The sequence below is a fragment of the Mycteria americana genome, chromosome 1 (genome assembly GCF_035582795.1).
Source record: "Mycteria americana isolate JAX WOST 10 ecotype Jacksonville Zoo and Gardens chromosome 1, USCA_MyAme_1.0, whole genome shotgun sequence".
In the NCBI taxonomy this organism is placed as follows: domain Eukaryota; kingdom Metazoa; phylum Chordata; class Aves; order Ciconiiformes; family Ciconiidae; genus Mycteria; species Mycteria americana.
The window spans coordinates 58854964-58880958 of record NC_134365.1 but is presented as its reverse complement, the minus strand read 5'-3'; the positions used below and the strand labels follow the sequence as shown (position 1 = coordinate 58880958).

General features: G+C 49.0%; 3 protein-coding genes across 5 annotated transcripts; 2 read left to right on the top strand and 1 right to left on the bottom strand.

Annotated features, from left to right (window-relative positions):
* Window positions 1-79: 79 nt before the first annotated feature.
* Window positions 80-8778, bottom strand: LOC142409593 (thiosulfate sulfurtransferase). Its single transcript, XM_075501319.1, has 2 exons — window positions 8176-8778; window positions 80-566 (listed from the first exon to the last, which is right to left on the bottom strand). The coding sequence occupies exons 1-2, from the start codon at window positions 8759-8761 to the stop codon at window positions 268-270; spliced, it is 885 nt and encodes a 294-aa protein (XP_075357434.1). The 5' UTR covers window positions 8762-8778; the 3' UTR covers window positions 80-267.
* Window positions 8779-8913: 135 nt separating this feature from the next.
* On the top strand, window positions 8914-11824 carry MPST (mercaptopyruvate sulfurtransferase). Of its 3 annotated transcripts, none has more exons than XM_075501290.1 (3): window positions 8914-9001; window positions 9543-10195; window positions 10814-11824. In XM_075501290.1, the coding sequence occupies exons 2-3, from the start codon at window positions 9601-9603 to the stop codon at window positions 11110-11112; spliced, it is 894 nt and encodes a 297-aa protein (XP_075357405.1). In that variant the 5' UTR covers window positions 8914-9001; window positions 9543-9600; the 3' UTR covers window positions 11113-11824. The 3 variants fall into 3 exon arrangements, with proteins under 3 accessions (XP_075357405.1, XP_075357415.1, XP_075357423.1); XM_075501300.1 differs by having other exon boundaries at window positions 8935-9134; XM_075501308.1 differs by lacking the exon at window positions 8914-9001 and adding an exon at window positions 9172-9304.
* Window positions 11825-18712: 6888 nt separating this feature from the next.
* KCTD17 (potassium channel tetramerization domain containing 17) lies at window positions 18713-24402 on the top strand. The gene is given in 9 exon segments (XM_075491684.1): window positions 18713-18919; window positions 19550-19658; window positions 21433-21524; window positions 22475-22570; window positions 22935-23060; window positions 23774-23852; window positions 24093-24121; window positions 24124-24163; window positions 24166-24402. Coding segments are annotated over 9 exon segments (963 nt in total). The 3' UTR covers window positions 24351-24402.
* Window positions 24403-25995: the final 1593 nt, after the last annotated feature.

Sequence of the window (25995 nt, the reverse complement as noted above, 5' to 3'; positions counted from 1 at the left end):
ATGTTGCAAAGCTCCTTTTCCCACCCAGCACAAGCAGGTCACAGGCAAGAGAGAAGAATTAGAAATATTCACAGATGCATCACCTTAGAAGTAGATTTTATTCATTGTGAGAAACCAAAAGATTGATAGAAGTCTACTGATCATTGTTAGAAAAACTGGCAAAATATAAATCAACATGTTTTTTCTTTACTTCCACCTCCTCCCTTTCTCTGTACCCTGGGCTGGAGACAGCTGCTAGATCTCATCGCCCAAGAAACAACTCTCCCTCTAAGCCTTGTTGCGCTTTAACTCAGAGACCTTGTAGCGAGGTGGGGCACGGTGGAACCACTCTGACCAGGAACCATCATAAACAGCCACATCACGCTTGCCACACAGGTAGGCTGCCAAGGCAATGTGACATGCTGTGACACCTTTGCGGCACGTGGCTGTCAGTGGCTTTGAGAGATCCACCTTCTTCTCACGGAATATTTGTTGGATCTCCTCAATACTCTTCTCATGGCCAGTTTCTGTTAGGAATGAATGGAAGGGTATGTTCACAGCACCAGGGATGTGACCAGATTCCAGCCCTGCAAGAGTGAACAAGAAAAGGAAACATGAGCAAGGAGACATTAACGTAGGCGATGAGACACCTACAAGAGACATTAAAGAGACATCAATACAGATACTCCCACTCTCTCCAAGATACTAATTTGTTTCAGGTGATGATGAACATGCAAAGCAGTATGGGGCTAAAAAGAGGAGGACAAAGATTATTCAACTTTGCTGAAGTCAAAACTTCCAGAATATTTAGCATACTATTTCCCTCCTGAAAGCAGTGAGAGGTAGGAATCTGAAGAAGCCCTAGGCGTGACAAGAATCAAAGAACCACCACAGAAAAGATCCTAACAAAGGCATTAAGGGGATCTGTGTAAAGAGAAATGCAGCAGTACATTTCTGACCTTCCTCAAGTATGCCAGCAGTGTGTAGTGACACAGCTTTCAGAAGCAAGAAGTGTGGCTTGTATGTGGAATTTGTGGAAGTAGTTACCTGTTGACAGTTTATTCCTGTGTCACCTTTAAATCATATTTCAGAAAAGTAAAGCAGCCTTAAAGTCAGCCACATTACTGCTGAGGCAGCTATCCTGGGGCAATGGGGTCAGAAAAAGTGAGAATTTAGATTTTGTATCACTTTTTATCTACTCCATGGATGAAATCAGCATGGGTTCTGTTTTTCTACTGGTATAACTGACCACTTCAGGCAAGTTTAAAGTTGCATCTCAAGAACAAGGTCTTTAGAGAGAAGCAGATATAAAAATATGATGGATAAGATTTTCACCACACCCTTGAAATTCAAACTGTCACTATAGGCTTAACTAAAGTCCATTACACTCAATGGAAGCTTTTCCACTGACTTGAGAGGCTTTGGATCAAGCCTCATTGCAGCAGGAAACATGTATTATGTTGAAAATGCATTTAAGGGCATGGTTCCTTGCTAGGTTTGAACTTCTAATGAGACAGCCCTGGGGAAGTCACATAAATAGTAATCTGTTTCACTGACAGCTTTCCACTTGCCTAAGTCATCAGGGTAACTGATCTCAGGAGATGGGAGAGATTGGGGCAGGGAACCTTTGCCACAGTCAAATAATTGAAGTATACCTAGTCAGAGACTGACATCACACATCATAACAACACTGCAATTTCATCGCTCGTGCAGAGTGATGTCATGAAATGATGAGATATGTCATAAGGGGAAAACAGGGTTTTGGTAGGGTATTGAGGAGGGGATTTTTGCTCTGCTGGACAAAGAGTGAGAGCCTAAAGACAGCCAAAGCTGCCCTGAATCAGCTTCACTGTTCTCTGTTCACAGCTTCTCTCCCTGTTCCAGATGGACCCTCTTTGTCTCTTGATTTATCCTCCCTGAGTGCCTTAGAAATCTGGCACTGTTGTCTAGTAGTCACCTCATGCATCCTTCAGAAGTATTTAGCATTACAAGGAGAAGTCAGGAGAAAAACTGCTGACTTCTGGAGGGACTAACATTAAAAAAAAAGACTGTTTTGGACTGATGCTTTCACCACATTTTTTCCAATTCCAGCAAACAACAGTTCATCACTTCAGTACAGAGAACTGCAAAACCCACGCTCGTTAATATAGTGTCTGTATGACAGAGGGGAAATAAAAATAATAGAAAAAATGAGTGTGAGAAAACCTTGTTTGTAGTTCTCAGACTTGCTTACTGGAGAGACTTACATGCCTGGGTTAGGCTACTGCTTTCCCACAGAGTCAATGGTCCTGACCCTGTCCTTTGGCAAGGGATTTCTGCAAGGCTCTGCTGCAGTACTGGTGACCATCCCAACACAGACAAGTCTGTGAGCTGCAGAACAGCAGTCTCACACCATCCTAGGGCACTGGGAAGTGTACTGAGATCATGAAGTCCTGGGGGCTAAACTAGAACAGCCAGCTCTTGTTCAAAGAAGCTTGCTGGGCCACTGATTCAGTTCTTAGGTGTCCCAGGCCCCATGGTCATGATGGCTTTCCTAGACAGTTCACCCATCTTAAAATAGGTAGGTTTGTACCCCTCTCTTATTGGAGACTGCCGTGACATACACTTGCCACCCTTAAACAACTCTTCAGTTAGGAGCTGAGCAGATCTGAAAAGAACAGTCTCATTTTAGAGCATTTTTGACTTTGATCTATAGGGAGACTTCCTTGCTCCAGAGATTCAAAAGTCTGTTGGAGTCAGAGACCAGTGATTGCACTCTGCGAGTGAAAGATAGGGAATTCTGTAGAAACTGCATTTACTCATGGATGTGGGTGTTCAGCTGAAAGAAAGAGCTGACACCGCACAACCACAATCCCTTGGACTGCCTAAGAAGCACTCTTGAGTGGTTGAGGAAGTTTTATCAGCTCTCTCTCTGCTAGGACAAGAGCAGAGAAACACAGGACTGGAAGGCAAGGCTGGACGCAGCTGGGATCTGAACAAGGGAGAGGATACATCTGCTCCTGCCTCATATGACACAGAGCATACTCCATGCCAGATTCATGCAGTCACCCTTAGAAACTCCAGGAAGGAACCCTAGGATTACAGAGCCTGGCTCCCAGCTACTACAGTGATCGCTTTATAGGCTCCCTCTCATAAAAGCATCCATCTCAGAACCAGTTTGGATTCTTGCCATGAAACTTCCTGCTGAGGCACCTCCTTGCTCACGTGAAGAGGAATATTCACTTCCAATGTTAAATTCGTCATGGTCAGTCCATACACCATTTATCCTTGAACTAACATTGCCCTGCGTCTGAAATAGTTTTTCTCCCTTTCTGCTATTGCTCCAACATACTGATGGCAAGCACTCAGCACTCCCAACAGCCTCGTGCCCTCAGCCTAAACCCAGTAAGGGCTCATTAGATACATTTTTCACTGCCTCAGCCACCCTAGAAACACTTCTAGGTGACCACCAGGCATCTGGGTAAGGAAGTGGCATTTCCTAGCATCTCGATTGGTAGACAGGAGGTTAATAATTGCTGTTGTCAAGGCCAAATCGCATCTGAGGTTCTTGCACCCAACTAATTCATCCAAGTCTTATCCTCTTCTATTGCTTCCAAATACGGGTCTTCAGCTTGTAAGACAAGCACAAGCAAATAAGTGTTTTGGGCTACTAAGCATCCAACCTTGCCCTCTGTAGCGTTTTATTTCCTGTCAGTTCTATCAGTGCAGGTGGTACCTCACATAATACTCCCCATGTGATCATTTAAACCTTCCCAAGGCTGTGCCATCAGCACATTTCAGTAGCAACTCCCTATTTTCAGTGCCTCAATGACCCATAAAAATATGAAATAGACATAGAAATATAATGATGGGACCGTGCTAGCAACTTCCAGCCCCATAGATCTCCTTTCAGCACAAGCTATTCTTATCTCCCTTTCAGTCAATTTCTTGGGTATCTAACAGTACTTGTGCTATTTGGCCTCTTCTCACATTGAACTAATAATTGCCCCTCTAATATTACGTCCAAAGTATTAATGAAGTCCAAATGGAACAAGTCTACCTCATAGGTGCTTCCAATGGCTGGAAGGAAAGATCAGACATAACTTGAAGGCATGCATGTTCCCATTTCTCTTATCTGGCAAATCAATTCTGTTGGCAAGGAAATAGAGCCCTTAGCTGCCATGCAAGTTTACCAAGGTATTTTATTCAATTTTGCTTTCATCTCAAATAATTTTTCCTGAAGAGTTTTTTGAAGGCCTTCCAGTCTATCCATGTTATGATAATAGATCAACAGCTGCCTAGGTTGTGCTGTACCTCCTATCCTAAATACAAATACAAACTTTGCTAGTGTTTCTGTCCTACAGAACCATGCTCTGATTTAATTTATTAAATTCTTGCCTCATGGAGTTGCAATGCCACATGACAGATTTTTGACACATATTTGGGATGGAGATCATCTGCCTCACAGATTTGAGCACATGTATATCTTTTGGTTATAATCCCTCTTTAGAAATGATCATTTCTGCTTCTTTCCCCTTCTTCTTGCTACCCCTCCCCATAGTCTGCAGACTTATCCCCAGGAGAAAAAAAAAAGGTAGCACAGACTCAGTATAATTCTGAGGCTGTACACAAATAATCTTTCATCTGGAACTCCTGCTAACTGCATAGCAACCCTATTTACTCTCTCTCTCCTTGTTCTTTTTTAATTCACTTTGCTCCAGCAGTTTTTGTTATTTGTTTTAATTCCTTTTGCCAAGTCTCACTCAGCTTGGCTTCTGGCAATCCTCCCTCACAATTTGTAACCTGTAATATGTTATCTTCTTCACTGCTTAATCCCTTTTCCACATCTGTTAATATTCTCTCCTGAAATATATTTTTTTTGTTGGCTATTTATCTAGCTAAGACTACAGCCCCTTTTCTTTAGCCTTCCCCTTTGCAATGAAAGCTCCAGAAGAAATTTCGTAACATCAAAAAGATAAAAGATCTGCCTTGTCCACATTTAACTCCCCGTGGTCTTGGAGCTGACTGGCTGCAGACAGCTGTTCCTTTCCAAACACTTCCTCTGTTGCCTCCTTTTTAATCTCTCTCTTCCATTCAAATTGTAGGCATCAGAAGGGAACATTAGTGATCTCACCTAACCTACCGTGAACTCATTGGAAGGAACACTTTTAAGCTTGGTCCTGGCCAGCTCCCTGAGAGTCCTCGCAGTCAGATCAATAGGCCTTTGCCACCAGTGTCAAAATACTGTGTGTGTATACAGCCAGAAGAGTCAACTCTAAGAACCAGCAGGGCCATGATGCTAATTCTGGCAGCTGATGTTTGTCAACCTCATCACATGAATGGACAGCTTTGGATTGTAGGTTCCTGTGGGTTGAAACAGACTCTGATAAAGTCTCTCACTCTCCATGTTGTGCCTTAAGTACTACTTCATAGTCAGAGTAGAGCCAGTCCACTCTCAGCTGCAGACTCCACTTGGAGAAGAGAGGGAAGAAGCAGCAACATTTCATTCTCACTCCCACTCCCAGTGAACATTCAAGCTGAGCAAAAGCTTTATGTTTGGGGCAGGGAGGACTGAGAGCTGGGAAAATGGGCAAAACCTTAAGAGTTGTGTATGCGCAAAGGAGACAAGGACTACCCAAGGGCTGAGAATTAGAAGAAAAATAATTGGAAGCTCATGAAACAACTTTGGGTTTCCTTTCTTTTTTAGATTATGGATTTCTTGTCTGGCAACTTTCCCCTCTATTCTCAGGTGTCTGCAAAAGAATTCAGAAATTCACAACTTTTCTGTATGCATTTGTCCACCTATAATTCTTGTTCCTCAGTTTTCAGTGCCCAACACTCAGAGAGAGTCAGCACTAGTAACCATCATGTAATAATTTTTATCATCTGCCCCTGGGCTGCCTGGGATTGTCTCAGTTCAGGCTGGTTCCACAGACCTGCACCCTACAGCGCCTGAGTAAGCAGGCCCTTGCAGAACCTGGTTGGGCCATTGCTGAATCACAGCTAGTGAGCAGGCCTAAGCTGCTAGTTCCTCCAGAAACACAGCACTGTTCAGGGACACCTTTAACCACTCAGTGCATGGGTCAGGGCTGCACATCTGATGGGCTTATGCTGCACACCATGCATGAACATCCAAGCTTCTTCATCCAAAGCAATATCTGCATTTAAGACCTATGAGACCTGGCTTATTGAAATACTGTCCATTTTTCTCCACCCTGGTGACCTGGGTAAATCTCTCCCGGCAACTAAAAATGAGCCACATATTATGGCTTATCTAAAATGCTTCAGAGGTCTAAATCCCAGCAAGGTGGCTGCTGCATAAAAATAAACCAGGGACAACTAATTCTTACCACAAGGAACTGAAAAACTAAAGAGGCAAAAGAGTCAGCTGAAATTAGCCTCTTCTAGAGATGGAGTTCATGGAACCAGAGAGATTAATTGACTTAATTAGGAAGTCAAGAGCTGAGGCAATAATTAAACTGAAATCACCTGAGAATGCAGCAAGTTCCTTAACCTCAAGACCATTCTTCTTCTCTAAATTGCAGGCAACATTTCTCCTCTCTGATTGGATGACCCCTGTAATTAATCAGCATTGATTTCAAATTGCTCTTATAGGTGTCAGCGTTGCCTTTTACTCACTGCTGGCTGTAGCGCAGCTACTGGCTAGCCTGGTTCAGAAGGCTGTCGAGCTCCTGTGGAACGAGCAGCTGCAGCTGGAGTGCTTATCCTGCTGGATCTGCTGTGGGAAGCAAAACTGGACCACCACAAATAAACTGTTCCATGCTGACTCATTTCAAAGGAAAAATCTGGTTTCAAGATGCTGTCAGGAGCTGCGGTATTTGTCACCTGGTGACAACTCCCACTTTGGGAAAGAGAATGTGAAATCCACCAGCTCCTAGTGAGGAGCATTTTATTCATGTCTTGAGGTTAAAATTCAGCCTTTGCTTTATGGGCTGCAGTAGGTGAAGAAACAGAATGACTGATAAGCCTAACTCCCCCTCTTGCCCTGCAACAGTCTCCTCTGTTGCTCCCATTACCTTTCCCACCTTCTGCATTGTCTTGCACAGGTTGAGTGTGTTTGGGGGGGCTCACTGTACGTACTTATGTGAACCACATGTACAGAGCCATTTACAGCCAAATGCTCCTGAGGTTCAGATGTGGGAATTTATTTCAGGACACGGTGTCACACTCAATGGCTGTACAGCAGCACACACATAAGAAAACAGCCAGAACAGAATGACAACCGACCTGCAAGGCAGCAGTGCAGCACTGCCTCAGGACTGCAGAAGCCTGCCACACGCCTGCTCCTGCAGCGTGAAGCTCGACTGACCCAACAACTGTTGCTGAGCTTTTCTGTGCTTTGTTTTTGAAACTCTGAATTTCTTTTTAAACCATTTCTGTGATTCCCTTTTGGAGGACAGGTTATTCTGGGATATATAAAGGCTTAAATTACACAGTAAGGGCCTCCTTTAACAACCAACTTGAATTTCATTCCAGGCACATTGCTGTGCCAGCTGTGCCCACCGCACAGGGTTTCTCCCACCCCTGCTGCTTGCGTGTCCAGTGTTTGACCAAGGTAACAAAATCAATTTTTGTTCATGTTACTTGGGGCATCCAAAAGAGAGAGGCTGACAGCCCATACATTCGGGAAGGGTTTGGGGCTTTTCTTACTTAAGCTTGTTAGGTTTAATGGCAGAGAGCAAAAGGACAAAGATCAGCTCAAGCAAGTTCTCTATTTGCTGGGAACCAGAGCAAGAAGGAAAATGTCCCTTGGGTTACTGTATTGCCTAAAACCTGGGCTTTTGCTGGTGCATTCATTACGGTGAGAGGTGCCTGTATGAATACTGATAGTTTGTGCGTGTCTGCTAGCGTTAGATAGGAGCCTGAACAAACCCCTGGGAGCTTTCACCTCCTGTATTGCCTTTCTGTCTGATTAACTTCTGCAGGGCGTGGGATGGGGGATCCTGGAGCCAACTGACTGCAGACCTTTTCTGCTATTTCCTCCCGCAGCTTTACAAGCAACTACAAGAAGAGCATTCTGTGAGGGTACTGGGACCTGAATGCTCAGCTGTGGATACCTTAAGGTAAATCACCAAGTTAGGCTAAGGCATGCCTGTGCATTAGGAAAATCTGTTTGCTGGCTGGGTACGCCTGGACTAGTATCAACACTCATCCCGCTCTGGTGCAGGGGGCAGGTGCTGTTCCCACCTCCATTACCTTGGTCCAGCTCAGTCCCCCGGAACCGGCCCTCGGGGCGGGAATCCACCACCTGGAACCGCAGGGACCCCACGTTCTGCATCATCTCCTCAAAAGTCTTCAGCAGAGCCGTGTTCAGCTTGGCCTTAAAGACGGCCGGGGCAGGCTGGCTGACCTCTGCCGTGACGGGGTGGCCCTCCTCCACCCAGTTCTTGAAGCCGCCGTTCAGCACGGAGACCTCCTTGTGCCCGAAGGCCCGGAACATCCACCAGGCACGGGGGGCGTAGAAGGTGCCCAGCTTGTCCCCGTCGTACACCACCACATGGGTGTCATTGCTGACCCCCAGGCGCCCCACGTAGTCAGCAAAGTGGGACTCGCTGGGCAGCATGAAGTCGTAGGGGGAGGACTGGTCCCGGCACTCCTCAATGTCGAAGAAGGACGCCCCGGGGATGTGCCTCTCCTCGAACTCCTGCCGGGCGTTTCGCTCCTGTGGCGGGTACCAGGAGGCATCCAGTACCCGCAGGCTCGTCCCCACCCGCCCGGCCCTCAAGGCCTCCGAGAGCCATTTGGCGGTGACCAGCGCCTTGCCGAGCACCTTCGGCGCCATCTCGAAGGGCCGAGGCCGGGAGGGGGCGCCGCGGGCGGGGACACACACGCACACACACACACAAAATGGCGGCGGCGGGGGGACGCGGGGCGGGAGGCGCGGCCCGAGGGGGCAGTGCGGGGGCGGGCGGCACCGCCCAGGACCGGCCCGCTGGGAGGGCCCCGGCTCCCGCCCCCCGGCGGCGGCCATGGCTGGCGGGGACTGAGGGCGGGTGCTGCTCGGCTGAGGCCCGGCACGGAGGTACGGGGCGGTGCGGCCGGCCGGCTCCTCTCCTTCCCCCGCTGCTGCGCAGAGGGCACCATGGCCCCGCCGCCACTGGGGCTGGGGGTGTCCGGAGCGGGAGGGATCGCAGCGGGAGGCGGCGGGGGTCCCGGTAAGGCCTCGGCCTGAGATGGGCTCCGGGGCGGTGAGAGCTGTGGGGCAGAGCCCCCCTCGTCGTGGAGCTGTGCCTCACCCCGGGACACTGGGTCCCCTCCACTCAGGGTCCCTGGGGCTGCCCCGCTCCCCTCTTGCTGGTGTCGATGCTGGAGGTGGAGGGACCAGGTGGGCTACGAGGGGCTGGGCACAGGGCAGGACTGTGCCGTGGTTGTCCCGCTCAGGGCAGGGTTTCGGCTGAGCTCTGTGAAACTCTTTATTTTCGGGGCTGGAGCATTTCAAACCCCTCGCTGTAGGCTTAGCCAGCACCTCAGTGCAGACACAGGTCTTTGGTCCCAAAATGCATCTTCGACCAGTCACTTTTTGTAAGGCTGGTCTCTAATTTGCAACTTCCTTCCTTTTGCAGTCAGGTGGATTCAGGCAGACCATAGGAATCAGGTAATTTTGGCCAAGACTCGGGAGCAATGTCGCAACAACTCCTCTACCGTGCTCTGGTATCTGCAAAATGGCTTTCAGAAGCCATCAAGTCCCAGCAAGCTGGTCTGGCCTTGAGAATTGTGGATGCATCCTGGTATTTGCCGAAGATGAAGCGTGACCCGAAGCGGGAATTTGAGGAGCGCCATATCCCTGGTGCAGTTTTCTTCGACATTGACCAGTGCAGCGACCGTACTTCACCTTACGATCATATGCTGCCCAAGGCTGATGACTTTGCTGAGTATGTGGGGAAGCTGGGTGTGGGGAATGATTCCCATGTTGTGGTGTATGATGGCAGCGACCAAGGTCTCTTCTCAGCACCCCGGGTGTGGTGGATGTTCCGGGCCTTCGGACATGAAGCCGTCTCCCTTTTGGATGGCGGCCTGAAGAACTGGCAGCAAGAGGGGAATGCGCTGAGCTCTGGGAAAAGCCAGGTAGCTCCCTCTGAGTTCCACGCCTCCTTGGACAAGTCCCTGGTGAAAACATATGAGGACGTCTTAGATAACTTGGATTCCCACCGCTTCCAACTAGTGGATGCACGCGCTGCAGGCCGGTTCCGGGGAGTGGAGCCAGAGCCCCGAGATGGTAATGTGCCTCCTGAGACATTGGCATAATAAAAAGGGGCTTCATTTAAGGTGCCCATCAGTTTGACTCCTGTAGAGGAAATGAAGGGAAATATGGCTGTCCTTTATGGGATGGAACTTGAGGTGGTGTATCCATCTGTCCTCCCCTCCTTTTGACTAGCAGGTACTGCTCTTTGAAAATTCAGGAGTGGGGAAGCCGTGTGTTTTTTTTCTTATGAGGGACTGGGGTGAGGAACGTAGCTTTCATACCCCTCAAAGAGTATTCATTGGTCTCTTCATGCACTGGTGCTACTCTTCCCCTCAGAAAGGCCTGTGGAGGTGCTTCAGTCAGTGCCTCGTCAGAGTGGGTTGCTCTGATGCGGCGAAGATGTGGAGGGAACTGGGGGAGAAGAACAGAACTTGCCAGGATTGTGTCCATGTGGTAACCTGAAGGTTAGAGTCATCCTTCCTGAGTAATCAATAATCTAGTAAAGCAAAGTTTAACAAAAATAAATGTGTTTATTTTAACAAAATACACTAAACAATAAATATTCCTCCCAGTGAAACAGAGAACAGGTTTTGGAATGGATTTGTCCCAGACAGTAGAAGTTAATTCCTGTCTGTATTGCTTTTCCTGCAGGAATTGAGCCTGGTCATGTCCCTGGGTCGATGAACATCCCCTTCACTGATTTCCTCACAGAGTCTGGCTTAGAGAAGACCCCTGAGCAGATCCGCAGTCTGTTTCAGGAGAAGAAGGTGGACCTCTTAAAGCCGGTGGTAGCCACGTGTGGCTCTGGGGTCACTGCCTGCCACGTGGCTCTGGGGGCATACCTCTGTGGCAAACCAGATGTTGCTGTGTATGATGGGGCCTGGGTGGAATGGTACATGCGGGCACAGCCTGAAAATATTATTTCTGAGGGAAAGGGGAAGACAGTGTAATAAGCTGCTTCGTCTCCCATCTGTGCAGATAATTTGCCTTGAAACAGGATTTGGAAAAGATGGGTTTAGCATTCCTAGTTAAGTGTCTTGAGGTGAAGGTGTTGGGTAACAAGTACGGCCACATGGTGCTTTGGCACTTTCTCCTTACCCTACTAGTGCTGCCTAGGAGCATAAAGATGACCTGGGCAGCCAGCTCTAGGTGACCCTGCTTGAGCAAGGTGAGGTGAACCACATGTCCTCCCAAGGTCACCTCCAACCTCAGCTGTTCTGTGATTCTGTAACCTTTTTACCATATCAGATGGAAGGGAGAGAGTGCTGGTGGCAGCATGAGGAAGTCACTGAGTCAAGCCAAGCTCATGACTCAGAACATTCCACCATGTTCACTCACAGGATGGTCATACTTTTGTAACTGTGCCTCATGATCCTGCTCTCTGCCTCTGTCCTAGAAGCCATCCATGCACTTTATCGCCATTTTGGGTGCAAAACTTTGGGGAAAGACATAGCTGGTAAAGGAGCAAATACGGCTTCCAGGTTGGCACAGGTTAGAGAGTTGGTTTGGATTTCTTCTTGCACTTGGACTCTAACTGCAATGCGTACTTAGCCAGTTTTGTACCCCCATGGTCCAAAATCCCCCTTGGGTAAAAGAAAAGATTCTGGGATTAAAAAAGGGTAAATAAATGTGTTTCAAGGTCTTTCTGCTGAATGGAACTTATGTGAGTGTTGCTTGGGTGATTCCTTTTCAGGAACTCTATTTTTATGGGATCACTTTGTCTTGATGATTCAAATGAGATGTTTCCTTCTCTCCATGAGTAGAACTACATCTCTTACCCTCAACAAGCTCTTTGGCCCAGGAAAGACAAAGGCATGCCTCTCTTGGGACTTTTCACCATCTTCCTCCTTTCAGTCCTTGTCCATTTGCTTTTTGGCCTAAAACTCCATGTTAGTCACAGTTCTGTTCTTCAAAGACTGAATGTCAGCTCACATGCTGAAAATTGGACTGCATGGGTGTTTCCGTTCTTTCCATGAGACTTACCATGTAATCTTAAAAAACCAGAGGAACTGAGACCTACAGAAGAATAGCTCAGAATGACACGTGTTTTTCCCCAAGAACATTGTCTTGTATCTGAGAGTTGAAATCCCCCTGAGTATCCCTGACAATGTTCAAGAATTTGTTCTCTCTTGGATTTTTTTCCTCTTAAAAAAAAAAAAAAAGCCTGCACCTATTCTAGCCACTGGTAACTTGGAAAGTTAAGAAGTTAATGAGACAGGTTCTTCTCTTGGGCTTGCAGCAACAGGTACCTGTGGACATCTGAGGATGATTGGGTCATCCTTTCTAGGGGATGCTGTGGATATGTAAGGTCACAGATTTGCAGGGTCCCCTCCTAGCCACTGAATACGAGGGCTGGATCCTTTCCTATTGGAGAGTGTTTATTCTTCACATTTCGTTTGGCCTCTGTAGGCTGAAGCCCTGGCTTCTTCCTGGTCTTGGCTTGCATGCACACAAGCTATGTTTCTGCTCACCTGCTGTGAAGCTAGAGTTTCACTGTTCAGATGATTTCTTCCTCTGTCCTCCCCACCCACACATACAGCCTGACCCTTCTTTCCACCCATTTCCAGTGACTGAAAGCATTCAGTTTCCCTTCTTACATCCAGTCTAACAGCCTAGGTTTTCAGGGACTTGGGGCTGGCATTACAGCAAGTGCTGAGTATACAGAGTGCGCAGGGGTCTGAAATGAGCAACCTTTCAGTACGCAGTGCAAGACACAGATCTGGATAAAATAATAAACCTCTATATTTGCCAGCTTCCATTTAGTTCTTTGGACTTAGACTTCCCAAAAGGGCTTCCTTTGCAGGTTACAGCATGCCCTGCAAATTGTTAAGACTTTCAGTTCTGGATCTAATCGACGGTTTAATTAATATTCTTCTCCTCCCTTCCTGCTTGGGAAAGGTTTTCTACTCCCATGCTTTATGAACTTCCCCGCCCAGGTAATCATTGTGTTTTTAAAGACTGGTGGCAACACCTTGCTTTATACCAAGTGGGGTAATTTTCTAGCAACTGTTTCCTGCAGGGGAAAGGGAAGAGCTAGTCGGCATGTCATGTAGGACATCTGATTGCAGTCTGTAACTGAGAGCACTTAAAAACAAACTTTTTAAGCTGAAGTATGGTGTTGATATGAAAACAAAAGGATAAGCACTGGCTGGGGTGACTGGCTGGGAACAGCAAGTGGTGCTAAACTCTGTGGAGGGGCCTTGCAATCTGAGCAACACGGGTGCTGCTTCTTAAGACACTTAAAGATACTTCTACAGACCGTGTTGTCTAGTATGGGATCTTATAGCAGGATATGGCTCATGACATCTTTTCGGTTCAGGATTTCTAGCTTCTCCCACCATCAGGCAAGCTAAGAGGCTTTCACAGGTGGGTAATTAAGCTTTAACACCCTGGGTGCGGCTGGGAGGTGAGGCTGATATTGCCACTATGTGGCCAGGCCCCTATGTACAGGCAAACGGGAGTGTTGTGCCTGCTCTGTTTCTCCAGGAAAACTTAGTTATTAGAGAAAATTGACATATATTCTTTCAGCCTTTGTTAATAATTTCGAATGGATGCAGGGGGCTGGCTTTTGCTCTTGTCCTGGTCCAGAACATTTGGCAATGCAGCTTAAGCGCTGTGTTTCTTTTTTCCCACTGACCCCAGCAGTCCCTGGGGTCAGGGAGCATCTCTCTGCTTCCTCTTGAGACTGAGCTGCTTTTTTCTGTCCTGTGTGTCGTGGGGAGGTGTCTGGTGCTGCCCAGCTATCCACCTGGAGATCACAAACCGAGTGAAAGATTTCCCTCTCCCCTTCCTCTACATTTTGACTGTGTGGCTCAATGACATCCAGCAGGGCCCTCCCCCTCTCTGGTATGTGTGCCAAGGTTGGCAGTACTCAACTGCCCTTCTCCTGGCCGGGTTTTGAACCACAAAATCTCAGCGGTTTTTCAGTTTCCTAGCTTTTGGCAAATCTTTTACCAGATGCTTAGCTTTGCCTTGATTTCCCCACAGAAGAGAAATTAAGAACTTCCTCCCCATGACAAGATATTTTGTCTTTCTGGGGTATGCCCTGTTATATCATATATCAAAAATCTGTCCAAGAGTGTCTTCTGCTATTCTCCCTCCTTTTAGCTGAGATCTGTTCTCACACTGCAGGCAAGGCACTGGGAACGTTGTGGAGACCGAGACAATGTTTTCAAAGCCTAGAGACTGCAAAAACCTATTTTGAGCCATAACAGATGCTACTGGACATATGGAACATCTGAGGGGACTTGCACTGGGACTATAAATGTTCTGCAGATCTTTATGTCCCTGACTCAGTGGGTGGGTTTCCTATGGGAACTGGTAAAACTGGGAAGGGCAGAAGTGGATATGAATGCAAATCACTAATATTCATGGCTCTCCTGTGGAAAATTTGCCACAGGGAAAGGGGAATAGCAAATCTTTGGTGGGACAGGGCTCATGGTGGCCAAAAAGTAGCCTAAAAACAGCCCTGATGTAGGAACAGGATCACATTGACCTATATTGAGACTGGAGCTTTTACAGCTCTCTGTATAAATTTGAGAATCCTGGGCCAGCATGTAAACTCTTTATTGGTTTATTGGTATATTTTACTATCTGTAATACTTTTTTCCTGAAGCAGTTTTGGACTCTGTGAAAACAGTCTGGTCAATGGTTCTCCAACAGTAATCCCACAGTCCCTTGTTCCTCACATGCCGTCTTCATCCCATGCTTTCCTCTTCCTTCCCTACTGCTGCCTAGCAGTCAGGTTGCACTATTTCACACTTCACTTCCCAGCAAAATTTTTGTTCCCCTGCAAACTTTCCCAAACCAGCCCTTCTTTTGCCAGCACTGCTGGCACTAATTCCCTTCCCACTAATGACCACTGCATGAGCAATGGTAATCGCCATTACCTGCAGGGGCTTTTCTTGTTCCTCCCGTCTCCCCTGGTCCCAGCTCAGAACCGGGTGCTACGTAACTGTTTTCCAGCAGAGGTGCTAAGTGATGCACATACGAACTCAGACTTTACACACTATTTTGAATGCAGGTACGTTGCTCACAGACCACACGAAGCACAAGGAGCTGGAGAAAGATTAGCTCACCTGCATGCCATGGGACCTTTCTCTTCTGGCTCTGATATGCCTGGCTCAGCTGGCAGTCAAGCTGGGCTCTGTTGGCTACAAGTGAACTGTCTTCCTACCACACCCAAGTCTGGTGTAGGGAGTTTTCTTTTCCCAGTTCACTGTTGGCTTAATGGCAAATGTCAGAGCATTACTTGTCCTCTCCTCCCCACTTCCTATAGAGAAGAGAGAGGAGATGGTTTCTTCTCCGTGCCTCATGCCACAGTCTGTTCATTAACTAAATGATCACGCAAGTTTAATCCCAGACGTGTGTTCCCAGCCTGCCAGAGTGGTGACACTGACTGTGCCACCACACAGTGACCCCTGCTCCCACTGACACTCCACAATGCAACAATTCCCTAAGAGCAGCTCCGCGGTGTCAGTGATGCATCGAACGCCATGTACCCCGCTGACTCGGCAGGCTGCAATGTATGTATGGAGCGCTGCAGCGTGTGTAGCTTTCTGCAGGTTTGCACTGCAGGCCTGCTGGCTGCTGAACCAAGAAACTCAGTTTACCCCCTGCTCTGTTTTCCTCAGCTCTTGCCATCACCTATCTACCCTGTGGCTGTCCGGCTTTTCCTACCCCAAGTGTATCTGTGCAATTGTCCCCATGATTAACCGGGTACTCAGCAGAGCTGTACGGTGTTACACAATCACACTGCCCTGTGTAAGCTCTTGCTGCTGTCTCTGTTTCTGTGCATGTGTTTTACATGTAGTTATCATCAAAGCAGGAGAAACAGCCATCGGATTATTTAAATTTATTTCTCCTCTGTTCTGTTGCTTAATTTTAATGGACCTTAACATGGGCATGCTAGTTACATCTCAGAACTATGTCTGGTGATGCTGTGCAAATCAGGCCTGTATTTAGCCCACACCACCGACTTATCATAGCATTTCAGTTGGTAGCTCACCCTGGACTGACTTCTTCCTAAAGAGGATTTCCATGTGCTATGGGGAACGCCCTGGCCTGGGGGGTTTCCAATAAATTTTGTGCTGTATGTTGCAGAAAAGAAGGCTCTGGGGATGGGACTGGTGTACCTCGACCTCTTTCCTTACTCATAGTATACCTCTTTATATTTACCAACTAACCTTTCACACCATGGCCCTGGGATGAGCAAGACTTGAAGTGCTGGCTGCAGATGGAGGCTGGTGTTGATGGAAGAAGGTGTGCTCTGAATACAGACCATCCCTGACCCGTGAGCAGCATTGGCATGGGAGAGGCTGGGGAAGAAGGCATCGAAAACAAGAGATTGGACCTAAAAAGGAGCAAGAGGCTGAGGGGCTGTGAGAGGAGGAGACAGGGTGAACCCTTGATAGAAGAAGGAAGAAAACTAAGGCAGGGCAGATTTCTTGGAGGGGGAGATAAGGGGCTATAGGCTGCCACCCAATTACTGCATTCATATCAGAAAGCCACAGTCCTCACTTTAATTCTCTGCTGGAGCTGCAGCCAGCACAGACAGGGTCCTGCATCCCTTGTACACCAGAGTCCAGGGCAGAGCTCTCAGATTGACCATGATTTGACTCAGAGCCAGAAGTAGGAGGGCAACAGTCCCACAGCCCAGAGCTGTGTTGCATTGTGTGATGCTTCAGCTGAGGTCAGGGTTAGCCTGAGCATCTTTGATGTCCACCACTGCTCAGTGGAGACTGGTCCAAGGGCTCGGCACTAATTTGGGCCAAAGTCTGCTCCATACAGATAGGCAAAAATAATTTTTCCTCCTCTCCCTATTATTGGTCACTCTAGTGCTGGTCAGCTTCTGATATAAATTAAAGGAGATCCAGAGTTACTTGAATTTACAACCTGCAGCAGCTGAATTGTTCCTGTGCTTAAATTAGCTGGAGGTCAGCAATCTTGAAACCTTTTCCGTGTTACCCTCTCTTACCCTCCTCCCCTTTGCACTCCTCAACAGAAGGAGCAAAGTACACACTTATGCCTACTTTGTGAAGGAAGTCCTGGGTGATGTGGGGGAAGGGTGATGCTGCCTTCACATGCTGCAATGATAAAAGGGAGTGATTTGTAAGTAAAGGAAGAGGGAAGGACAAAAAGAAAAGGCATATAAGAGTAAAACATAATCTTTCTCTTTATCCACCCTCCTCCCCCAGTAACCCCCCACCTCAAAAGAGACAAAGACCTAGGTGCAAGAACAATAGTGTCTGCAAGGCATCACAGTGTCTCTGCAGTGCTGCATTGCCCTGGCAGGGAAGAGCCAGAAAGCTGCTTAGGTGAAGGAAGGCTTTGGGCCACATTCAGGTGAAACATCAGCCTTTCCATTCCTAATATACTCGAGCTGCTGGCAAGCACGGCTGTGCTCAGGTGGGAGTGGGAAAAGAAAAGCTGCTGGAGAGAGAGCTCATTCAGGTTGTGTCCGTGCCAAGGAGTGCATTTGAACAGAGTCCCATGGGGCATGAGTTGCCGAGCTCCAGGCTCAGCCTGGCAGGAGCGAGTGGCAGAGGCAGGGCTAGATTTGGTACGGCAGCATTGGCACATCGGCCTCAGCGGGTGATATGTGCCTGGGGCAGAGGGAAAACTCCACACAGAGCTAAGTTAAAATCTGAGCTCTCTGTTACCCAGACACAAACAGGGATGGCAGGAGCACAGGGGAAGGACGTAGGGGGTCTCTGTCTGGCATGGTTTGTGCTGGTAGGACAGCACTGGCGGGAGTTTGCTGAGTCAGAGACTCTTCCGAGCTGGAAGAGAAATCATTCCTGCCCCCTGCCAGCACTTCATGCAGATCCAGGACACAGTTCCCAGAAGTGTCCCTACATATGTTAGCAAGAAGGCAACAGTCTGCACATTTTGCAGCAAGAACAGCGTGGCAACTGATGCAGCGCTGAGCTGTGAGCCTGGGGTAATGGATCTGCTGAAGGGAAATCTGTGGAGTACGGCGTTGATGGGCTTAATCTGCCGACTGCCAGCGAGCAGCTTGTTCTTCCTGACTCCAAGGACGCTTGCAGGCAAGAACTAGGACTGGAAGCAGTGCAGCCTCCTTCATTACAGCAGCCTCATTACAGGGACAGCAGGCTGGGAAAACTACAGTTCCCAGCACCCTTTTGTGCATGTCCTTGCAAACTACACTTCCCAGAACCTTTTAATGAGCCAAAGAGGATGTCTATGGAAATAAATGGCGACGACTTTTGCATAACACCCTGCACCTCCGAAGTGCTGGCCGGCCCTTGGGTAGTGAAAACGGGAGCAGGGGAAAAGCCAGGGAGCGTCAGTGCTGTGGAGCTGTGGTTTTGCCCACCCCTAATAGCCGCAGCGGTATCCTTCAGCACAGAGCATCCTTCCTCCCCTCGGGACTCCCTTGGCGGTCACAGGGAGGACCCTGGCCCCCAGGAAACACGGCTGCTGCGGTGGGAGAGGCGGATAAACTACAGATCCCGGCATTCTCCAGCAGGCAGCACCTGCGGCAGTCCCTGCACGCCGGGGGGGGGGGGGGTGAGGATGAGGGTGAGGATGAGGATGGAGGGTGGGGAGGAGATGCAGGGCGCCGTGGGCCTACGCTGCACCTGGGACATCCCGCCACCCGCTGGCACCCAGGCCAAGTGGGTGAGGCTCAATGTGGGGGGCACCGTCTTCCTCACCACCAGGCAGACCCTGTGTCGGGAGCAGAAATCTTTCCTGTGTCGCTTGTGCCAGGGCGAGGAGCTGCAGTCGGACCGGGTAAGGCAGCTGGGTTGCCTCCCGCACCATGGCCCACCGAGCATGGGGAGGGCTGGAGGGATGTAGGGATGGAGCCAGACCCTGACAGCTGCAGGAGTAACTGAGTGAAAAATGCCTGCTCTTTTTCCCCCCTTTCCCGGGAAGGATTTCCCCTTGCCAGATCCCACCTTGCTGTGTTGTAGCCTGGCACCTGTCTTCCCGAGCTGGGGAAAAGAGAGGCCATCTCCCCTCCGCCCCGGCTGTCCCGCCTCTTTATCACCCCACATCCCCTGGGTCTACCTCCCAGCTGTATCTGCCCGACTCAGCCTTGTCCCCTGTAAGGGAGTTCTCTGCTCTCTCACACCAGGTCTGTATGCAGCGTTGCAGAGAGAGAATGAGGCCTATTTTTTGGCTTTCTCAGCTGGATTGGTCCATGCTGAGGTGGGCACACTGAGAGTACCAATATAGGAGTTAAAATCCAAGCTGGGCTGACTTGGCTAGGGACTCTCAGGGGCCCGTGGTTTCCAAGGAGTCTTGGAAATAGTGGACGTTTTTGCTTAGGTTTGCATTTTCTTATAGTCTGGAGCATTTGAGGGTTGGTTACAAGTTTCCCGTGGGGTTTTTCTCCTCGTGGTCTATCTCTCTTGCTAGGATGAGACCGGTGCATACCTAATAGACCGGGACCCCACTTACTTTGGACCCATCCTGAATTTCCTCCGTCATGGGAAGCTGGTCCTGGATAAAGATATGGCTGAAGAGGGTGAGTCTTGGAGCTCAGAAACTTCGCCCTTAACATTGCTGCTGTAGCCAGGACACAGTAGGACTTGTGTCGACCTTGTTGTCTCTCATTCTCCTCTGGAGGTTGATGTGCGGTATTTGGGAGGGCTATCCCTGCAGCTCTTGGAAAGCATACCGATGTTTCCTTTACTAAAGGGGTTCAGAATAGGTGAGGAAGGCATCCTACAGGTCTTGTGGCTTCACGACTGTTCATTCAGCAGAGGTGTCACCAAGATGGAAGTAGGCAAGATCTCTCAGCCTCAATAAACCATTTTTTACTTGTTCCTGATCCACTTTTAACCAGGCTCTGTGACTGAGTTTTCTGTTAATGACTGAGTGTTTCTAATTAGGAATGAAAACCCAGAAGACCAAACAAAACCAAGCTCATCTCTTCTACTGACTGTAATAAAGACCATCATTAATCAGTGATATGCAGTGTATGCTACTAGTGCTCTGATGGGCTGTGGACTGCAGCAATTCCAGTGGAGCAAGCCATACAAACCAATCCCTCATTTGAGGTTGACAGGGGGTCCAGTAGGTTAACTCAGTAACATCACGGCGTTACGAGCCAGCAATCCCCAATGCCTCGTTATTCTTTGCATGCTGGAGTCTAACAAGGAGCCAATTCCAAAGACAGGCTGTGCTGTCCAGGCCTTGCCAAGCATAGTTGCTGCATGTTCATTAGTCTTCTTGCCTCTCTCTCTTACATATTTTTACCTAATGCAAGGAAAGTTTTCTTCAGAATCGTCTTACGAGTTTTAATTCCAAAAATGTATCTAAGCAATGGTACAGAATTGTAATAAACACAATTCTGAGGTGTTTCCTACTTGACATTTCTTGTAATCCTGTGGTCAGACAAAGTTCATCCACAGGTTTTAACATCAAATCTGAAGCATAAACAGGAGTCCTGTTCATAGCTTAACGTTGCCTTTTGTTCCTGCTGCAGACACTCAGGCTGGCATAAAACTAACCCATTAGACGATTCATGGCTGAATGAGGGATTCAGAAGAGGTCTGTGTGTGTCAGGTAGTGAAGGATCCATCTCCCCACCTGCATTGTCTGTGTACTGCTCTGGGGACATGTGAGTGTTGGCTCCTAGCTGCCTTTGCCTCACTGACCCTCTGGGAACCCACCTCCCTTTCCCTGAAGGCCTGTTAGCAAACAGGTGAGTCTCAGGAGAGGTGATGGATGCAGACACTGTAGAGAAAAAAAACAAAACACTTCTCTGTTTACCTGCTTTGAGGTGAAGCACAGGGGAGAGAGCCAAAGATCATCTGAATTCATATGGGGCTGCAAGGTGGGTGCAACGCCAGCTGGCCCAGAAAGTTGGGATTTTCTAGGGTCTTTTGGTGACAAGGTCAGAACAAGTTGTGGTTCTCTGCCTTAAGAAGAGGGCCTGAACAAGGTGATAACTAGTGGTCTTTGAGAGAGGCTGGAGCCTACATTTATTCTCCTTGGCCAGTTATTTAGGAAAGGTATTAGCAGTCCACAGCACAAGCCTTCACTGGCAGTGTCTGTTTCTGTAGTAGCAGGCAGCATAAGGAAATTGGGGTGACCATTAGAAATGCAATGCAGAGAGCCAGGGTTCGATTCTCTGCAGTAAGAGTTTCAAGCAACAGAAACCTGTTAAAAAGTGAGGCTGCAGTGCATTTCTCCCTATGGACCTTGGGAAGCTCAGAACTGATCTTTTGCAAGCCAAAAAACAAAGACGGGCTGTTAACTTTCTGGCTTTGTGGTCTTCTGTCTTTCTTTCTCAGGGGTCTTAGAAGAAGCCGAGTTCTATAACATTGGTCCTTTAATCCGAATAATCAAGGATCGACTGGAGAAGAAGGACTACACAGTAACTCAGGTACACAGAGAAATGGCAAGGAAAGATACAGCAGGATGGGTGAAGGAGGGAATGTAGAAAGGGAGAGGTGAGTCTAGAGGGGGGGCAGACTTGGGAGAAGCAGCAAGGAATGGGAAGAAGCAACTAATTAGGGTTTATGTGCTAATGTCTACATAACAAAACCTTGCAGGGGACAGGCTACCACCATTTTAGTTACAATAAACAAGTTACAGGCTTGTTTTGCATCCCCAGAAGTAATGCTGGATGTAGTCCCTGAAACCAAATCAGCTCCTCTAGCTTTTGGAAGAAGGCAGCTGGTTGCTGTGGGATATGGAAGAATGTTTGTGAGGAGAGCGAAGGCATCATGGGGAGAAGGGCTCTGGTGTGGGGAGTCCTGGGAATGTAATCACGGTGAAGAGCATGGGGATACCTGTAAGAGAAACCTGGACAGAACAGGTGAAGAGATGTCTGTGGAAGAGTTAAATGCAGACAATGAGGCACAAGGAATCAATCCTGTGGCACAATCACACCTTGTCTTGGCCAGTAACCTTTTAAAATCTGTCTTCTGGGAGTGTTGGCCGATATCTCACTTTTCATCATGTCTGCCTCAGGTTGTAAGCCTCCAGCAACACAGTCACTTTGCATTTGCAAAACCCCATCAGCATTTGTGGCATTTGCATAAATGACTTTGTAATGACAAATGGAAACTCCCCATTGAAAGAGCCCAGTATCTTCTGGGGACAATGCAGGAATCACTCAGCTCAGTCCCTCCCCTCCAGAAGAGATACCATTGTTCTTGCTCCCCATCCAGCATAGTAGAAAGTTGGGTTGTGGTTTGCACTCCCTTTAACCTGGGACATGGGGAAGAGCACAGGTCTGTCAAGGAGGGGGTACTACCTCTTCATTCTGCAGGAGGGCAACAGCCTTTAGCATCTGACCGTTGTCAAAATGCTCTGCAATTTTGCTGTCAGGTGCCTCCTAAGCATGTCTACCGCGTGCTACAGTGCCAGGAAGAGGAGCTCACTCAGATGGTTTCCACTATGTCGGATGGATGGCGCTTTGAGCAGGTATGGAGAAGGTAGAGGAGGGTGGGAAGGAGTTGTCTTTTGGGGAAGAGATCATACACTCCCCAGGCAAGGCACCTTCCCTCTGAGAATATTGGGTCAGTCATTGATGGTGCTACCACACTGGCTCTCTCTTGCCCCTTATCTAGAGATTTAGAGGATACTGTGTGAGGTTAAGCTGTTTTGCATCCTGGCTGACTTCTCTCCTGGTTCTCTGTGCTGCCTCCTCAGCTTAGTTATGTGGCCTTTCTAATTGGGGGTATGGATTGGACTCCATGCTGCATGGTGAGCTTTCTGCCTTGCTCCCCAGGTGGAGTGGATGTTTGCAGTAACATGTGCTTGTGATTCTTACTCTCATATTTTCTAGCTTGTGAACATTGGCTCATCCTATAACTACGGGAATGAGGATCAGACAGAGTTCCTGTGCGTGGTCTCCAAAGAGCTGTACAACTCATCCAATGGCCTGAGCTCTGAGCCCAGCCACAAAGCCAAGGTGAGACCAACTTTGCTATGGCCCTGCTCCCATTGCCTATGAGATTCTTCGCTCTTGTTTGCTCCCTCTTTCTTTCCTCTCTCCACTGTGACTGTGGGGCACCTCAGTGGTGAAACACAGGGCCCTGTCCTGGTGTTCAGCACCGTGGCATTACACCCATTGCCCAAAAGGAGGAGTGCGTGTGTTGAGGGTGGTGGTGTCCGGCTGTGTGTGGCAAATGGCTTTAGCAAGTGACCCTGGCACTTCTCATGCTTCTCTAACATCCCCCTCATGCCTCCTTGTGACCATGCTGTGTGTGTCACTCTGCCTCTAGGGTGTGATTTCCCTGAAGGTTTTGCAGCGTTCTCTTTCCTTTTGCTGAGTCCTAGCCTAAGGGACTCCCCTTTTGAGGGAAGGACAGAAATGTGTGGCACTGCATGACATCCTGTAGACACCTAGGATACAGGGAAGAGCACTGGCAACTGATGGCTGTTGTCGGGCAGTGGGATCACAGCACTTGTAAATGGGTTAGATAGTCCTGATCTGGTGCTCCAAAGGAAGACAAGTCTCTTTGCTCCCTGACCGAGAGCTGTCTTGGCCATGGGGAAAAGTCCCTTTTTATTCCAGTGTCATGACCATTCCTTTATTCCCTTGTGTGTCAGAAAGAACTGCCATGGCTCATCTTGCAAGTATCTCCACTCTTTCTTCCCTTTGTCCTGCATGCTGGGCCACAGAGCACAGAGGAGGACCCGGAGGAGGAAGAGCAGGAGGTGGAGGAGGAGGCAGAGGCAGAAGCAGAAGCAGAGGAGAAAGGTGCAGCAAATCCTTGAGGAAAATTATAAAAATACCCCCCCAAGCATAGACCCGTCCAGCTTTCTGGTGAGAGCTCACAGCTAGCAGCAGGGAAGGACTAGGGCAGGTGTGGGGTGTGGGGGAAGTCCTCTCCAGGAGCAGGAGTCTCTCTGGAGATAAATCTTACAGGGGAGAGCTGTTACCATGGCTGCTGCTTTATATTTTAAACTGGTTTATTTATGGTTATATTTTTATTTGCAGACTGTCCATCTGTTTGGGATTGCACTAAACTCTTTCTTCCTCCAGACCCTCCCTCCTGCTCCCCTCCATGTCCATCCTGCACTGTCACCTGCCTCCCACCCTGCCCCACTCCCCAGCCTCCAGCATCCTTCCCTCTGCTCTCTTTGCCCCCCAGGGCTCAGAGTGGTCCCTGCCTGGGGCCCTGTCTCTCTCTGCTCCTCACTTTTCCTCCTCTGCAGGTACGTTACCTGTCTGTACCCTCAGCTCCTGCCAGCCTGAGCTCTGCATGAGTGACTCACTTCCCTGTTGTGGGTATGGCCCTGGTTTGTAGAGCTTGGGGAGGGGAAGGAGGGAGGGGAGGTTGACTCATCCCTAAGGCGGCTTTTCTGATTCTCATCCTATGTGTGCCTTTACCCACCAAACAGGCCCTACTGCTCCGGACCAGAGGCTTTGCCAGCAGAAAGGAGAGCACAGCTGGGAGAAACGAAGAGGGGTGGAAATGAATGCAAAGCAGGCCAGGGTGGCACGGGGAAGGGGGGGAAGACTGCCACGTGTCTGCCTGACATGCATGCCAGATCGCTTTTCCAGACTGCTGTCCGCAGCTCCTTTGCCTGCCAGCCCGAGAGCGGTTTGCAGAAGGCAGCCTGTGCTTTTCCCTTCCCCACCCTCGCTTCCGTGGGCTTTTCCCCCACTGCCTCTGCCAGGGTGAGAGTGCAGTGGGAGAGGGTGGCAAAGGCAGAGCGGAAGTGGCCGGTCCCTGCTCCAGATGTTCTCGCAGCTGTGTGCAAAATGAGCCTCTGTGCTCTGCCTCCTGCTCAGGGAGGCTGCCTGGCCAGGGTGCATGGGGCTGAGTACAGAAAGCTTTAGAAAGAGGATTCCTCTCTCATACTGGAAAACTGGCTCTTGTTAAGTGGCACTGAGAGGTGCTCAGTGCCACTCTCTGTCCTGGTGGAGGGCACTTGTTAGCTGGCTGACATTTCTCTCCCTCTGTTCGAGAGCCTCCTTGTCCATGGCTGTGGGACCTGAGTGTTATTCTCTTAAAAGTCAGTGTATGTTAATCACGTGGACTTTTCCTTGCTTTTTCTCTGTTCTCCCTCACTCCTCATCTCTTTTCTTTTTCTTCTGTTCTCATATCCTCTGTAATTTCCTTTTTCCTGTTTCTCACTCTCCCCTCCCTTTTTTTCCCTGCTGTTGATTTTGTTTCTCTCTTTCTCTCTCCTTCCCTAGCTGTTACAAGCCAGAGGTCTGAGGATGTGATCCCGACGCTCCACTCCAGTCTTTTAATTTCTGGTTTATATATTTTTGTACTGCAGTGTACGGCAGCCCCTTGCCTCACAGTGACACTCCCCAGCCCCCTTCACTCTTCACATGCAGCCATTCTTTTTTACAAACTCACTTCGGAGGCCTGAGCCTCAGCCCTGGAGGAGGGCAAATGCTCCAAGGAGCCCCGGGGCTGCTGTAGGGGCTGGAGCCCACGGCCCCCTGCCATGCCTAGCAGGCTGGCTTTCCTTAATGTCACAGTGGCCCCTGCTGGGGACATCAGTGATCAGCCACTGCAGCCTGCTGTCACCTCCTGAACACCCTGGATGCGACTGGGGCTCCGAGGTGGTGGCAGCTGCTGTGGGACCAGTCCTCGCCCTTTCGCTCTTGCAGGCAGCTGGTCTGGGCTTGCGGCCAGAGGGCAAATGCAGAGCCACTGCGCTTTTCTGGCCCATCTGCACTGCTCGCAGGGTGTCCCTGTGCTGGGTATCGTACTCCTTGGTGCCTCCCTCCCTGTCCCCCAAAGCAGCCCTGTGTCGGGAGGGTGAGGAGGAGACAGGCGTGCTGCCCGGGTTCTGGGAACACGCTGGCACCTGATGTCGTGTCTGCTAGCACGAGGAGATCCCTGACTCTGGGAGCAGGGCGTTTGCGCACTGCTCTGTCT

Bases quoted from the DNA above. Each gene is read 5' to 3' on its own strand.
- MPST (XM_075501290.1), top strand. From the start codon at position 9,601: ATGTCGCAACAACTCCTCTACCGTGCTCTGGTATCTGCAAAATGGCTT. The intron at 10,196-10,813 runs GTAATGTGCCTC...CTTTTCCTGCAG, and splicing joins GGAGCCAGAGCCCCGAGATG to GAATTGAGCCTGGTCATGTC.
- LOC142409593 (XM_075501319.1), bottom strand. From the start codon at position 8,761: ATGGCGCCGAAGGTGCTCGGCAAGGCGCTGGTCACCGCCAAATGGCTC. The intron at 567-8,175 runs GTAATGGAGGTG...TCACTCTTGCAG, and splicing joins GGGGACTGAGCTGGACCAAG to GGCTGGAATCTGGTCACATC.